The sequence below is a fragment of the Bidens hawaiensis genome, unplaced genomic scaffold, assembly GCF_021521415.1.
Source record: "Bidens hawaiensis isolate Kalapana, Puna unplaced genomic scaffold, B.hawaiensis_p1.1 tig00062899_1, whole genome shotgun sequence".
NCBI lineage: Eukaryota > Viridiplantae > Streptophyta > Magnoliopsida > Asterales > Asteraceae > Bidens > Bidens hawaiensis.
In genome coordinates, this window is record NW_027501288.1 from 25,161 (window position 1) to 42,943 (window position 17,783).

The 17,783-nt window shown below is 36.4% G+C and overlaps 1 protein-coding gene across 1 annotated transcript; it reads right to left on the reverse strand.

Moving 5' to 3' along the window:
- Positions 1-14,375: 14,375 nt before the first annotated feature.
- Positions 14,376-17,561, reverse strand: LOC143603822 (uncharacterized). Its single transcript, XM_077080510.1, has 11 exons — positions 17,485-17,561; positions 17,083-17,156; positions 16,924-17,004; positions 16,332-16,547; positions 16,116-16,260; positions 15,474-15,544; positions 15,213-15,282; positions 15,045-15,097; positions 14,859-14,952; positions 14,672-14,769; positions 14,376-14,590 (listed from the first exon to the last, which is right to left on the reverse strand). Exons 1-11 carry the CDS (start codon positions 17,552-17,554, stop codon positions 14,501-14,503), a joined length of 1,062 nt encoding a protein of 353 aa, XP_076936625.1. The 5' UTR covers positions 17,555-17,561; the 3' UTR covers positions 14,376-14,500.
- Positions 17,562-17,783: the final 222 nt, after the last annotated feature.

Consider the following 17,783-nt stretch of genomic DNA (forward strand, 5'->3'; position numbering starts at 1 on the left):
ACCAACTCCAAGGATCGAGTTACTACTCGAAGATCGATCTGAGATCTGGTTACCATCAATTAAGAGTGCGCGGAGAAGATATTTCAAAGACGGCATTCAGAACTCGGTACGGTCACTATGAGTTTTCGGTTATGCCTTTTGGCTTAACCAACGCACCAGCCGTATTTATGGATCTCATGAACAGAGTATGCAAGGCGTACCTCGACAAGTTTGTGATTGTTTTCATTGATGATATCCTCGTCTACTCCAAGAACAAGACCGACCACGAAGAACACCTGAGATTGATCTCAGAATTGCAAAAGAAGGAACAACTGTACGCTAAACTCTCGAAATGCGAATTTTGGCTTCGCGAGGTTCACTTCTTAGGACATGTGATCAATGAGAATGGTATCCATGTCGATCCCGGTAAAGTAGAGGCCATCAAAAACTGGGAAGCACCTGAGACTCCAACTGAGGTGCGACAATTCCTAGGACTGGCCGGCTACTACCGGCGTTTTATCGAGGGATTTTCAAAGATTGCTCAACCCCTCACCGCTTTGACTCACAAAGGTACTAAGTACAATTGGGGTGACGCGCAAGAATCCGCTTTCCAACTGTTGAAAACCAAACTCTGTAGCGTCCCTATCCTAGCCCTTCCTGAGGGAACAGAAAATTTTGAGGTACATTGTGACGCATCGATACAAGGTCTCGGTTGCGTGCTGATGCAACTCGAGAAAGTTATAGCCTATGCCTCTCGACAACTACGGATTCACAAGAAGAATTACACGAACCATGACTTGGAACTCGGAGCTGTGGTGTTTGTTCTTAAGATATGGAGGCATTACTTGTACGGTACCAAGTTTACCATTTACACCGACCACAAGAGTCTCCAACATATCTACGATCTGAAGGAGCTGAACATGCGACAGCGTCGTTGGGTCGAGCTGCTTAAGGATTATGACTGTGCCATCAAGTACCACCCTGGCAAGGCCAATGTAGTGGCCGATGCTCTCAGCAGGAAAGAAACCGATAAACCTAGGCGAGTGCGAGCATTACAACTCACGATTCACGCCAACTTACCCGATCAGATTCGCGATGCGCAACTCGAAGCCTTGAAAGACGATAATCTCCCATCAGAACTCATGCGAGGCATGAACAAGCAACTCGAAACCAAATCGGACGGGGTCCGATATTTCGAAAACCGGATTTGGGTCCCTCGATACGGAGAGTTGAGAACTCTAGTGATGGACGAAGCACACAAGTCCCGATATTCCATCCACCCTGGCTCAGATAAAATGTACCATGACCTGAAAGCACTTTACTGGTGGCCAAACATGAAAGCCGACATTGCCACCTACGTGAGCAAATGCTTGACTTGTGCAAGAGTCAAAATAGAATATCAGAAACCATCTGGCCTGCTACAGCAACCGGAACTTCCAACGTGGAAATGGGAACACATTTCAATGGATTTTATCACGGGATTACCCAAAACACCGACGGGATGCGATACCATCTAGGTGATCGTTGACCGGTTGACTAAGTCTGCACACTTCTTAGCAATCAAGGAATCGGACAAGATGGAAAGACTGACTCGCATCTACATGAAAGAAGTAGTGTCTAGACACAGAGTGCCTGTCTCAATCATATCTGATCGAGATTCCCGTTTCACTTCGCACTTCTGGAAGTCACTACAGAGCGCATTTGGCAACCGCCTTGATATGAGCACAGCATACCATTCTTAGACGGATGGGCAAAGTGAGCGCACCATTCAGACCTTGGAGGACATGTTGCGTGCATGCGTGTTGGATTTCGGAAAAGGTTGGGAACATCACTTACCGTTGGAAGACTTTTCGTATAATAACAGCTACCACGCAAGCATTAAAGAAGCGCCGTTTGAAGCGTTGTACGGACGGAAGTGTCGATCACCTCTCTGCTGGGCAGAGGTGGGTGATAGCCAAATCACTAGTCCAGAATTAGTACTTGAAACCTCTGAAAAGATTGTTCAAATCCGAAACCGCATGGCAGCAGCACGAGATCTCCAAAAGAGTTACGCCGACAAGCGCCGAAAGCCTCTTGAATTTCAAGTGAACGACCAAGTATTACTCAAAGTCTCACCTTGGAAAGGTGTGGTTAACTTCGGAAAGTGAAACAAACTCAATCCACGATACGTTGGCCCTTACCGGATAACTGAGCGCATTGGTCCGGTGGCGTACTGTCAGGGTCCCAACTTTCAATGAATGGTCGATTCGGATCGGATCTTCAATCAATCATGTCATAACTCACACAAAATTAATCGTGTTGACAAGCGAGTTAATGACGGGTTACTATGTTTAGAAAGATGACCGTTTGTTAAAGGCGGAATCAATAACAAACATACGGTTGCAATGAATATTCAATGACAGAAGACACACACCGGATTCACTCAAAAGATTTCCATTTATACAATGTTAATCATACAAAAGGATAATCGATTAGGGTTTAGAAGGAATCCTAGGACAGCCGTCACACACAAAATATTCTCTCAATTAATGTGTCGGTCTTATCCGTATTGTGCTCTCTCGTTTTCCGTCCTCTCCTTCTCTTGGCGGCGTGCCCTAATTATTCTATTTATAGGCCTGCCAACCTAAGACAGCTGTCATTCCTTCTAGAAACCCTATCCGATAGTACATATTCAATTTACATATTCAAAAATATACTAAGTGTAAAACAAGTCTTCCGGGTAGGCTTTTCATTAAACTTCAGTCTCCGAGTACGCAGTGTACTCGGCCTTCCTTCAGACTTGGTAAACATAGAAGTGTACTCGGAATCAGTTTCCGGGTAGACTTTACTTAAAGAATATTTTACCAAGTAAAATATTCACCGAGTAGACTTCAATCTTCTTGGACTTATCAAACTTTGCTCGACAAATCCTTACGAGCAACCCTGTTCTTCTATGGTCCTGTTCGGCTCATTGTCAGTTGAACAACTTATTGATAAGGCGTACTCGGGAGTACATACCTTACTTGAGCAGAACCTTACTCGAGATAACTTAAAGATATTCTATTAACTCATCAAGTATACTCGGACCATAATTATTAAAGAATACCTTGCCCGGTCTTCCAAATACTTGGCTTCTTGGACTTAGTTGACCATACCTTACTCGGAAGAGTAAAATACTTGGTCTTGAAGAACAATCCTGCTTGACAAAGTGAACCTTGCTCGGATATGCCAAATTAATAAACCTTACTCGGGAAAACACTAAAAAGCATACCTTGCTCGGATATCCACTTAAGAAGACTACTAGAAGTAAACCTTGCTCGAGAGGCAAAATCTCGTACTCGGCTAAGTAAAAGCTTACTCGAAGGTCCAAGGTGTGCTCGGATTCAATACTTAGTAGTTTCTGAGGAGGTTGAGAAGATTCCAATCTTCCAAATTCTTCTTTTAGGTCAAATCTCCTCATTTGGGTCAAACTCTTGACCCAACACGTACCGACTGGATCTACCAACGGAACTCAGTAGTGTACACAATGTATTCCATGTATCCAATTTGAAGAAATGTCTTTCCGATGAAACCCAAGCAGTCCCTTTGGACGAGTTGCAAGTTGATGAACATCTACGCTTCATCGAAGAAACAGTCGAAGTTTTGGATTGGGAAACCAAAACACTCAAGCACAAAAAAATTCCAATCGTTAAGGTTCGTTGAAACTCGAAACGTGGACCGGAGTTCACGTGGGAATGCGAGGATCAAATGATGAAAAAGTATCCTCACCTTTTTGAAGGGTTGACCAAACACCGAAAACCGCGAAAGCCGTCAACCCGTCAGAAATCACCAGAGGTATGAATTAAATTTCGGGACGAAATTTCTTTCTACTAGGGGATGATATGACAAACTGAAAAAAAAATTTTCTTGCTTTTTCAGACACCCATCGCGACTTAACTCAAATTTTCGTGACGAAAATTCTTCCAACATGGGAATGATGTGACACTCGTCAATTTCAGGTTAACTCCGTTAATCCAAACTCCGTCAATTCAAACTTAAGATCACTTGATCTATAACGCGCATCTCATTACATTTAAACTAGGGTTTTAAATGACGCTTGATAATCACTACACATGTAGTCTTTCGGGATTGCACCGAAACGCAAACGAGTTGACGCAAACCATTGGTGAATAAACGACAAACATCCAAACAATAATTATTTGATAATTATGTGTTAGGCTTATGTGTTATGTGATAATATTGTGTAGAACATTAACTCAAGATGCAAAAAGCTACTTTATGCTAGAAAAGTAATAACTAAAAGTTGAGGGGCCTTTGTGTAACATATTATTATTAACTAGACAGGTGCCCGCGCGATGCAGCGGGTGTTTGAACATGTTAATCACGTACAAATATAAAGTGTTTATGGTTCAGTTAAAACCTTGAAATCGTTTAAATCGGTCATTGGTTTGACTTCTTTTTTCTTTTCTTTTTTTACTTTCAGTTTGTTGGTCGTTTTCAAAATTTTCAAAACGTAGTGAACGGTTGGTTCGCGGTTTATATCATCAACCGGCCATATGAAACCAGAAAAGACTGTAAATTAACCAATTGCAATATGATTCCTTTTGTAATCTTTGTTTTTATTATTTCATGTCCTAGATCTTTCATTAATATTTACCACTTATGTGGCTAAAATTATCATTTTTATTTATGATCATCTCAAGTATCATATTATGTTGGTTTTTAGTTAAAATTGACGGTACATTTAAATTATTAATTATTTTAAACTAAATTTATTATTAAAGTTTAAACTGTGAAACCAAACTGGAACCAGGCCGTTAGCAATGATTCGGTTTCAACTTTCAATGGTTGAGTTTGGTTTTGGACGACAAAAAATCAGTATTAACGGTTGGACTCACAAGTTTAACTTAAAAACCATCAAAACCGACACTGAACACCCCTACGTAACATATTAATTTATTTAAAATAAAAAAAATTACAACAATATCATATCCAAATTAAAGAGAATAAAATGCTCGTTTTTATGGTGCATTTTGTTTATAAAAATATTAACGTATGAAAAGGCTATAGTCGTTTAAAAATCATGGGTGGAAAGTTAGTTTACAAGTTAAATTAAAAACATAATATGGTAAAAGATGAGGGACCAAACTTGTAAGTTGAATGGATTGTGTTTAAAAGACATGTTTACCCTTACTAACATATATACCTCATGCTTTAAGTGTTGTAAATTACTTAAAAATAGGTGTCTTAATTTGCCCTTGTTTGATGTATTATATATAGTATAGATAATAATAAAAACCCTAATCCCCACCCCTCCCTCCTCAAACCCGATCGGCCCTCACCCCCCCCCCTTGCGACGGTAGCCACCACCAACACCATATTACTTCCGTTTTGGCCTTGTTTTTCATAATCGGAGCATCCCGCACTTGTTTCTTGGAATCTCTCACTTTCCTCTTGCTCGTTTCTGGGTTTTTAAGGTATAAACATAAAACCCTAATTTTGTAAATCATGTGTTAAGTGTTCATATGCTTTGTTTTGATTAGATGATGCTTGATTATGCTTCGGTTATTGATTTAGATGATCATGTGTGATTTTGAACGGTGAAAGATTGTTAGATCATTGATAGTTCGTAAACCCTAGAGGGTTTACTACTGATTTTTATGGATAATTATGTTTATTGCATGATTGGAGATATGTCGTATGCTTAGGATGCATGCTAGACGATTGTGTGTGCTTGCTGATTTTTGACAGCAGTGATAGTTAAACTTGAACGAGGCGTAACTTGTTAAATATAAAACCAAACTGGAATATTTATGAGTCTAATAGGTAGTGCTCTGAGTTTAGTTTTCAGAAAACCCAACCACGCCTGATTTGTAGGTGTTTTGGTTGCTCAAACGATTTAAATGTGATCAAAGGTCAAAACTGGTACTGGACAGATTGTAAGTTATACTTAGACAACTGTAACTGAATGTTAATGTGGTAATTGGTCGAGATTGTTAACACTACAGTGTACTAGGTTGAGTCTAGTTTCTATAAAGTCCAAGTTTGTAATTTTTGGACGGGTAAAAGTTAACTTTTATTATTTTACAAAACTGAAGTGCAAGTCTGAATTGTGAGACCTGATGTTAGGCTGTTTTGTAATTATCATATCTCATGAACTACAAGACCAAATGGGTTGGTTACACTTCTGGAAGTTAACATGTTGAGTTAAGAACCTAACCCAATTGGTCTTGCATTAATTGGAATTACCATTTAACGGGAATAAGAAATATCATTCTGTTGCGCATGATTCTGACTGCTGTGAGTTTACTGTAATGTTTTGATCATTGTGAGAAATCTACGTGGAATAAAAATACAATAAAAATAGTTCTGGAAACCTAACTCATGTGTGCTTTTGTGAAGATTTTTGGTGAATTAATTGATATGTTATGATCTGTTTACTAGAGTAATCTTTCAAGTAGAAATATGTCTTGATAGAACTAGCTGCTGAACTATATGAAAATACATGAAACGTGCTTGTTGCTAGATAATTGCTATGTTTTTGACTAAATTGCCCTTATGGGGAATGATTGCTAGTAATGTACAATATTAATACTTGACACGTAAGTAGTTGTTCACACATGTAACGTATCACCAATGTGTTTGTTGAGTCACACACAATTCACAAACGAAACACGAAACGTATCTCACGCATAGGTATTATGTGCCGAGTCTAGAGACTCAATAATAGTTCCAACACTTAGAAAATCTTATCCTTGTTTTAGAACGCTAGTGAGGATTTTCTGTGACGCGCATCTCTTGGTTGACTTGTTTTTGAATTCTTCGCAAACAGTGAGTTTCATGTTCCCCTTTTACTCTTTTAAACGTTTTTTACTTGGGGGAGATAACATACTCCAAAACGCTTTAGATTTTGTTATTAGTTATATATCACTTGTAAAGGCTAAGTGGCAAACGAAACAACTAAAGTCCTTCATAACATCGAACCGTTTAGTATTCGTATAATAGCTAGTCATTGTTGAGTAGTACTACTGGGTTTGACAAACCCCACCCAACGCTAAACTCGACTGGAGGTCGAGTGGGTGTAATCTTGGCTAACAAATTTTCCATGGTCGGGATAGACATGGTGGCAAGGCAATTGATAAACAGTCAGCTTCGGTGTCGAACACTTAATAATACTAGTTGTATAGGCTAGCTATCTATCGATATATAATTGACTTAACATTATCTGGTAACGCAAAACGCAAACGCAAAACGCAAACGCATAACGCAAACACTTAAACGCAAACACTTAAACGCAAACATCTTCTTTATTTATATATGTGAACTCACCAACCCCGTGTTGACACTTTTAGTATGTTATTCTCAGGTAGCCGAGGCGGGCGTGCGGTATAGGAACATGCATTACATTGAACTCTATCGTTTTTGTAAACTCGTTTTTAAACTGTTATTAATTGGGTTTTAAGTCGTCCTGCGTGACGCAACACTTGGTTTATGATTTTACGCTTCCACACTTATTTACACTTAAATGTTTCGTGGTTTGAAAACTTTACTTATGATGTTTGATTATAACTAATGATTCCGATCCTGTTAGTTCACACCCTCTGACGGTAAAACTCCGTTAGTGGATTTTGAGGGTGTGACAGTTGGGTATGGAACTCGAGAAGGCGTCCTAGAGGTTGGGTGGTGGACGCTCAGCTCAATGAGTTGATCTCGTTGATCGATTCAGTGTCTTTGAGTAATTCGGATGATAAATGGACTTGGGACTTAGATTCTGATGACGCGTTCTCGGTTAAAGGAGTTAGAGCCTACTTGGATCGTCAGGAGTTGTTGGAGGGTACGATCCCTACGAGATGGAATAAATTCGTGCCTAGGAAGGTTAACATCATGATTTGGCGCTTGCTGCTAGATCGTCTCCCGACTAGATTTAATTTAAGTCGTAAAGGTTTTGATATTCCTTCTATATTATGCCCAATGTGTATAAATTCGGTGGAAGTTTTAGATCACATTTTGGAGGGTGTCACGTTGCTTCGAACATTTGGAATGTTATCGGTCGTTGGTTGGAGGTAGCTTTTCCAGTTGATAAAGGGCCTAAAAGTATTTTAGAATGCTTGGATTCGTCAGGATGGCCGAAAAAGAAAAAAGATGTTATTGAGGTGATTATTTATACGACATGGTGGAGTATTTGGAGAGCTCGGAACGAGATTATTTTTGGCCAACCCAGTGACAACAAAGACACTCTGTTTGATTCGATTGTTTCAATTTCGTATTTGTGGTTATCTTCTCGTAATTGTAAGTTTTATTTGAACTGGGTAGCGTGGCTTAAAAACCCGTTACTTAGCATGTAATTTTTGTTTTCTGCCCGGTTAGGTTTTTCTTTCCGGGTGTGGTTTTATTTCCAAGCTTGCCTTTCAAAAAAACGTAGATTAAAAATAGCCCAATTTACATGTGTTTATGTGCTAATTTATTGATATTAGGCATTGATCCTTAATGTGTTTGCACGTACCGGTACTATAACGCAATGTAGGATTTTAAATAATAATAAACGCTAGTAGCTAGTTGTTTCCGTATTCGTTGTCGATATTTTATAAAAATAGTTATTAAAGACAAATGTTTAACACAAATTCCAACATCGCAGCTCGTTCAACTATAAGTTCGAGTTGTTTAAACACATCACCAACGTTCGTATTTCATTGGGCAAGTTCCATAAGTTTGAGTAATTTAGATAAAAATAAATTACTTATATGCAATGTATAGTGCATATGCGGCCTATGCTAGACTCGTTGTGATTAAACTTAGCATAATTTAATCATGCGGGAATTAACGTTAAGAAATCATGATTAGTGTTTGTACGGAAAACGACTTAATTTACGGAGTGTCACAATTGTGGTGATCATATCGGTTTACTCTATACTGTCATGATTTGTTGATTTTTTTGTTAGAGCATTTCATTACATGTATGCATATTCAATAGAGGTTAATCTTTTATGACATCTTTAAGTTAATAGGTTACATGTTTATTTGACTTTTAAAATTTCATAGATATGTTTATTATTCATGTATGCATTTTTGTTTCTCATTTGACAAGTTATGTTCCAACTCTCGATTAAAATAACAGTTTTTGAATATTTACCATGATTCCGTTGGTGTCCTTAATTAATGTATGCTACTTTGATTATCTATTTTGCTATTTTGCAAATCTTTCTTTTTTTTTTCTTGGACACTTTACCACGATATCATAGAAACCAATTGGCTTTTACTGTTACTTTTAAGCCATTGTCAGACTCATTGTACATGCTCTAATTTTGAATGAGTTTATTTTGGTTAGTATACCTGATTTGCAAATATTGATAATGTCCCATGGTTAGTTTTAGAGGATTTTCATCCATTATTTTTGTTTAATTTATGCTTCAGGAATATTTGGTTTTTATTGAAACAGTCATTCAAATTACCTAAAGCATCATTCTAGGACACTTTATATTTATTTGTTAATATATTCATTATTTGTAATTTAGCTGGATTTTGTAACAGTGCATATCATTATTGGGGTATTTTTAGAGTATCATTGATTATGTTAGCTTAATTTGCTTTTGTAGGAGTATCATTAATAATGGAAATTCATTGATAATTCTAGGCTTTTTGTAACTACTGATTCCTTTATGTATATTGCTTTATTTTGTGTTTTGGTTGTGCTAAAATGTAAATCTGATTCACTTGTAATATTGTGATTCACTTGTCATACTTAAAAGTTTCTTTGATCAGGTTCTCTAGAGAACTCTATTATTTAACTGGTTTCATTTTTTTTTGGTTTAGTTTTGGGCTTTTAAAATATTAATTAATAAGTGTATGATATAAATAATAATATTAGATATGGAAGGAAAGCATGTGGACTTTGACGACTTGGAAAACCAGCTTCAAATTCAGCATGTTTCTGATCACAGTGATGCCCATGTTTCTTCTCCTTGAACTCTTGCAGTTGAGTCCTCATATACATGTGTTTTTTCATTCACAGCCCACAGGAAACCGCCAGAAACGTTTTGTAACTCATATAAGTTAATTGTTAACTCGGAAATCTTTGGAGGAATCGTCAATTCGTAGTCTGAGGTGCTTGCAGGTGAAGGGCTAATGAAGAAGGAAAGAATTGCCGGACAGCAAGACCAGCTGATGGAAAACACTCATGTTAATAAGATTAGGTTTGACCGTATGTGTATTACACACCATGTATCAGGATCTAAAGAGCGATTACTTGTGGCCGGGTATGAAGAATGATGTAGTGGATTATGTTAGTAAGTGCTTAACTTGTTTGCAAGCCAAGGCTGAACACTAGAAACCTTTTGGGAAGGTGCAGCCTTTGGAGATACCTGAATGGAAATGGGAAAACATCGCATGGATTTCATAACTAAGCTACCCCGTTGTCGGTCCCCTCGATTTCAGCTGGATCTTAATCAATCATGTCATAACTCACACAGATTAATGTGTTGACAAGAGAGTTAATGACGGGTTGCTATATTTAGAAAGATATCCGTTTGTTAAAGGCGGAATCAATAACAAACATACGGTTGCAAAGAATAATCAAAGGTAGAAAGCACACATAGGATTCACTCAAAAGATTTCCATCTATATGATTTTCATCATACAAAGTGGATAATCGATTTAGGGTTTTTAGGAATCCTAGGACAACCGTCACTTTCAAGAAATATTCTTTCTTATCCGAAAAGTGTAAAGGCTCAAAGTCCGTGTCCTCTCTCTCTCTCTTGGCGGCGTGCCCTAAACATTTTATTTATAGGCCTGCCAACCTAGGATAGCTGTCATTCCTTCTAGAAACCCTAAATACAATCATACATATTCAAATTACATATTCAAAATAAATTAAGTGTAAAACAAGTCTTCCGGGTAGGCTTTGCACCAATCTTGTCTTTCCGAGTATGCTCGGCCATCCTTAATAACTTGGTAACATAGAAGTGTGCTCGGGATCAGTTTCCGGGTAGACTTTAATTGAAGAGTATTTTACCAAGTAAAATACTCACCGAGTAGACTTCAGTCTTCTTGACTTTGCCAGACTTTGCCCGACAACTCCTTACGAGCAACCTTGTTCTTCAATGATCCATTTCAGCTCTTTGCTATAAAATAACTTATTAGCAAAGTGTACTCGGAAGTACTGTTCCTTGCTTGAGCTGAACCTTGCCCGATATTACTTAGAGATATTCCTTTAGATTATCAAGCATACTTGGATCATACTTGTTAATGAATACCTTGCCCGGTCTTCCAATCACTTGGCTTCTTGGACTTGGTCAACCAAACCTTACTCAGAAGAGTAAAATACTTGGTTCTGAAGAACAGACTTGCTTGATAAAGTGAACCTTGCCCGGATTTACATAAACTAGTGTACCTTACCCGGCAATGCACTAATTTGCAAACCCTGCTCGGATATCCACTAAAGAAGACTACTTGAAGTAAACCTTGCCCGGTAGGCAAAATATCGCACTCGGCTAAGTAAAGCTTGCTCGGATGTCTAAGGTGTGCTCGGATCCATTACTTAGCGAAATCAGAGGAGGTTGAGAAGATTCCAATCTTCCATGTACTTCATTTAGGTCAAATCTTTGACTCAACAATCTCACCCTTAGGTCAATTTCTTGACTCAACATATTTTATTTTATTTTATTATTTCTTTTTTTTTTTGTAAGATTTCACAACAATCAAATGTTCAACTCATGAAAGACATAGATTAAATGTACTTCACTAACATTTGGCAATTTGGCACACATTCTAAATTCTAGGATAACTTTGCATTTGTTTCATTTAATTTGTAGGGGTTCACAACAACCAAATTCTGATCTCATGGAAGACATGTGTGAAGCTCTCGGCCATACTCATCATTGGTTCTTATGGTCTCCTAAAAGGTAAAAATGTTTATTTAAAAATACTTAATTTCAATATGTGTCATGTCTTGAATACATTGCTTTATACTAAATTGCTAATTTGTTCATTTTAAGGTTAAATATACTCATTGTATTATAAACTTTTTTTATTCAAAATACTTTGATATCTATGCCAGTTGTAAAAGACTACAAAGTCAAATCCAGATTCTTTTTTTCTACTTAATAATTCCCCCTTACAATGTTAACAAGTGTGTATTTCAAGACTTTACACCAAATAGGTATAAAATCCTACACCCAATACCTGAAACCATTTTTACCTTCTTAGCCTTACTAAAACAAATTTCAAACTTTTTCAAATCAATAAGTCAACTATAAGACAAAACTATCATTTTGAATTCTTTCCCAAAACTATCATTTCGAATTTTTTCAAAAACACACATCCAACTCTTTTACCAATAAAGATAATTCTTCTTGCTTTGTTTTATATACCCAAAGTGTCTTTTATTTATCTTTTGAGGTGTTTTATATTATAAAAATAGTCAACTAAATAGACAAATAAATGGTTTCCAATATTTTTCAAACAACACTAATTGAACTCTCTAACCAATACAAATAACAGATGTTGGTTTCTTTCATATAACCTAAAATAAATCTTTTGTTCAAAACCATAGTACTTTTGAAAACCCAATAGCTCTTCATGAAGAAAATGATGAGTCTAAAATCGTATTCAAAATGAACATCACAATCACAACTAAAATGATAAATTCGTAATTACCTTCTTATCTAACATCATGTTCTTATTTTTGTAACAATCTAACTTTAACTTAATTTTTTTACATTAATTTATTGAAGCATCTTCTGTCTGAGATTGCTAATAAGATTAATGACTATGATGGAATGCTACTGACATTGTTAATCCCCATGGTCGTAAAACAAAAATGAAACTTTATGGTGAACAATTCAAGTTGATGTTGAGATATAGTTTGCCAAAATGGGACAAATTCATGAAAACGCATTAGAAATGGTGGTGAATGCAAGTTTGAATACGTCTGCAATCAAGGTACTTTGTTGGTTTCGAAATCTGGTCATTGAAAGAGATCACTAGCAGTGGTGTTGAAAAGGAATGTGGATATAAAGAGATCACTAGCAGTGGTGAAATTTGGTTTCGAAATTTGTGTTGATAAGTGTAGAAACAAGTTTTGATGTTTAGATGTTTTCTTTTGATACACGTTTCACTTTGTTGTTTTGAGTGTTGGTAGTTTGGTTTTAAAAACTTATATGCTAATCGATTCGATGTTTTAGTTTTTCATTACAAATGAGTTTTCTTAATCTAGCTTTTATAGTTGTATTTGCTTTTATTAATGTATTTCATCTTGTCCTTGGAGTCAAATAAATTACGTTAAACTACAAACTAAAACAAACGATTTCATTTTGAATAATAACAAAGGCAAACTACTTAAAGATTTGAAAGTATCGTTTTAGAACATTAAAAAATCTTCTCACGGGGTAAATTGAGTTGTGTAAGGTAAATTCTCATTTATTTGTTCTCATAAGATAAATCTTCGAATTACTTAATAAGTTTATTTTGCACATTACTAATGTCCGAGAGCATGTCTAGACCGGAATTTGTTTGGGAAACGTGGACTTGTCAGATGACATTTTATACAAACAACGTATTACAATTTTAAAGCATCCAGGTTTTAAAAGTCATATAATGATACAAGTTAATGTTTTATTATTCTATATAAAATAAAACATTAAAGAAATATTCTTGGAAATTTAAAAATTAAGCACATAAATAACGTAAATTAACTTACTATGTTTACTTTAGCCCCTTCATATTTTAAGTTAAATATTATTCAAATCGTTAACCATACTAATTATGACGTAAATTTTAATATGATAATATATTTGAAAGTTTTTTGTCACCTGATTCAAAGGTCAAAATGGATATCAGGTGCGACAAATCTTTAAATACAAACATCATACTCTATATAACAAAGTGTTTAGAAATTAGTAAATGGAAAATTTAACCTATATCTCTTAACACAATATATTTTCAATTGAGATTTATGGTTATATGTGAAAGTGATTTATATAAATTTTACACATTTTATTATATACTATTATTAATATGTTTAAAAAATGACATTTTGTCAACCCGTGTAAAACACAGACATATAAGCTAGTGTGTATATATATATGTATGTGAGTTGTAGAGAGAGAGTGAATGTGCCACCTAAAGCTTGTTTCAAGTTTGCATTAGCAAACTTTTCTCACAAAAACTTCTCTTCACAATGGTGGACTTGCTTTTCTCAAGTTTGCCGTCTGTCACGTAGATCCGGACCTAGGGAGATGAAGCTTGTTGTGGATGCTCTAAGATAAAATGTCTTTCAATTGTCATAGCAAGTGCTAGTACCATACCGGTACCGAAACAAATTGATACCGACAAAATTCCAACCATGCCCCAGCCACAACACGTGGGCTTCATCCACTCGGTATTATTTACTATTTTTATTGGTGAAAGTGATTTATCGTTGATCCAAGGTATTTTGGTGAGTTTCATAGTAAAGTTATATAAACACAACAAAGTTTGTACAAATAAATTACATAACAAAGCATACACAAGCCAAATGCACAATTTATTTCTTATAACAAATTCATTTCTATGGTTTGAGATACTTGTCAAACCAATTGCTAGCTTCCATAACCATTGATGAAGTCATCTGATGTACAATTCCTTCTTCTGCTATCACCTACATTTCACAACTAAGTTATTAACCTAACTGACCACCAAACCAACACTTGACTCGTTCGGGTCAAATGGTCAAACATACCTTGAAGTTATCTGAGCAATTGGCTTCTTCATAAGCCTTGCATGTTTTTGATATGGTAACTTCCAAACCTGCCATCGGGCAACGTGGATCTTCTGCGCCTGTGTGTGTTTACAGTTTTCCCATGTTAACTTGGAACAAAATATGAATATGTTTCACATAAAAACGAAGGGTGAATAGGTCATTTCACCATTCAAAATGAACAAAGGGCGTGGTGCAATGAGTGGGACGGTATAATTTGAATCAAACTCACTTGCCAAATCAGGAGCTATCCGGTCCCAAACCTGCACACAAAAGTAAAAAAAAAAAAATTATCAAATAAATAATTTTAAGAAATTATAACATTTTATTTTAAAAAAATTAGATGTAAGCACACCTTTTCCACAACTTCTTTGTCGATGGCATCCTTCCCCAAGTCAATTCGTGCTTCTGAAACGCACCAAAGTTAAAAAATTAATATTACAAATTCATGAAAATAATTTAAATTAAAATCACAAAATCATGAAAATTATCATTTATATAAAAAAAAAACATATCATCTTACCTTCAAATACAGGTTTGATACTGTCAACCCGAGCTTGCCATCTGTCATTATCTATGGCCCACCGAAACCCCTGCACAATCATATCACATTCATGACATAACAATAATAATATATTTTTTCATTACAGTGATTTAGGAGGTATCATGCACTAAATAAACATAAGTTTCCTTTTGAGCTTCTTTACCCATTTGACCAATTAAAGTTAGTTCAAACATACATGAATGGACCCGTTTGACTACCCTTTTGACCCATTTGACCCACCTGAATACCAATTATGGGGACAACCACCCAATAACGCTTGTCAAGAAAGGCAGCAAACCATGCATGCATTCCTACATGAAAACCAATATTTCAATTTAGGCCCGGAAACGAACCAAACGTTTGGTGAACCGTTTGACAGGAAGTTGGTTTATTTTACAAACGAACAATCATGAACAAAAAACATTGTTCATTTAACGAGCATGAACATATGTCTCGTTCATGACTTTCATTTATGTTCTTTTGTTTACGTTAATTTATGTTGGTTTATGTTTGTTTACACTGGTTAATATATCCTTTTCAATTTTTTAAGCCTATTACAATTTGGTCTAGTTTTAGTAGCTGTTTAGACCCGTCACATTGTTGTTCACTTTTACTTCAAATGGTTTAAGCGTTGACATGTTCATTCGTTTATGTTCAGCTATGACTTTTCATTTATATTGTTAACGAACGGACATAAACGAACACGAACACGTTCATTTTCTCAACAAACGAACATGAACAAGAAAATCCCGTTCGATTGTTTGTTCGGTTAAAGTTAAACGAACAGACAAACATGCTTCGTGCGTGTTCATTCGGATCGTTTGGAGGCGGAATCCAGTTGATTTAATTCAATCCTATTGCTTTATGTTTCAATATTCTTACCTCCAAGTGATTCCCCGGTTATTCCAATCTTTGAATGATCTACATCATCTCGTGTAGTAAGATAATCCGCCAACTTTACAAGATCCCACACGGTATCAAATATAAATGGCATTGTGTCTCCTCGTTTCCAGGATGAAACAAGAGCCTGCATCCATAATATAAGATTCTAACAACGGTTTCAATACTCAAGTCAAAAGCAAAGAAGTCAACGCTCACATCTTCATATGTGTTGCAGGTTTTGGCCCGTTCTCCATGGTATCGGGAGTCAATGGCGATTGTAATATATCCACGTGAAGCGTATGCTTCAAGTAACGGACGGACCCACTCTTTGCACTTATTTGTGCTATGAAGGAAAACAATAGCAGGCCTTTTTGAGTGTGTGGTTTCTTTCATACTCAAGATGAGCACCGGCAAAAGCCCTTGATCTCCTTCCTAATTTGAATACAATAACATGTTTCTTCATATTAGAATGTAATTTATATTAGATATTGTATCATGATTAAGTCCATCAGGGTCTTGTACATTGGTTTACGATACACAGAAATTAAGGGTGCAAACGAGCCGAGCCACTCACAAGCTACTAGAGATCGGCTTGATACGAGCCGAGCCCCAAATCAATCTTGTTTAGTTATTGAGCCCAAGCTCGAGCCTTGTGAATTTTTAGGTTTCTTCCACTATTTTGGGCTTCAATGTATTAATTTCACACTGCACAGCTGAGCTCGAGCTAGTGTAAAGAAAAAAAGGGCTGAGCTCTGGTCGTTTACACCCCTAACAGAAATATAGAGTCAGCAGCAGTTAATTTAGTTACCTCGGTGGTTAAGTACAAGTTTTCTTCGTTAAGGAGTTGTTGGAAGTTGGGAATGTCGGCTTTTGGACAAGATTCCATTGCCTGGTAGTGGTGATGATGTTCAAAGAAGGAAACTTTTGATAAGGTGGAAATATGGCTTATAAGATTATTTATACTCACCTCACGAAATTTTGGAGGTGGTCCTTGATATAAGGGGTCCTTCACTGGCTTTGCAGGTTTCACCTCAAGTGGAACTAGAAACAACATCATATGGTTTGACAAATTAACAAAAAGAGACGAAATTATACTATACAATACTTGATAATAATATGGATACTATTTGTGTTGTGTTTATATGAACAGATTGATCTTCCTGATACGGGTACCATATCTCTCTCTACCCAACCCAGTGATAACTAAATAAAACATCTTGTTATACATAACGGAGCAGCAGTAATTGAGTTTGTTGCACAAAAGTCCGACCGGGCAGTAATTAATTTTGGCCTTAAATTAATTATAACAATGAGATAGAAGAAGAAGACAAATACGATGAAAATTTCAATTCAATCAAAGGTATGGTACCTGGAGCAGAACGGCGAGTAGAAAGGAGTTGAAGGAACTGACAACGGAGTTTAGCTGCTGCTTCTTCCATCTGCTGGCGATCAACACCGTCATTTACGAGGTCAGATCTGTGTTTATAATGGCACGCAGCAGTAGCCATTGACCTCGTGGTAGTTGGGGGGGTTGAACCCAACAACATGTGTCTCTTCATTATTATATCAATATCGTTGCCACTCACACCAATAAAATAAAATAAAATAACTCAGAATCACACTTGCTTGCTGATTTCTGGTAACCTTTCTTTTTAGGAAAAATAATAT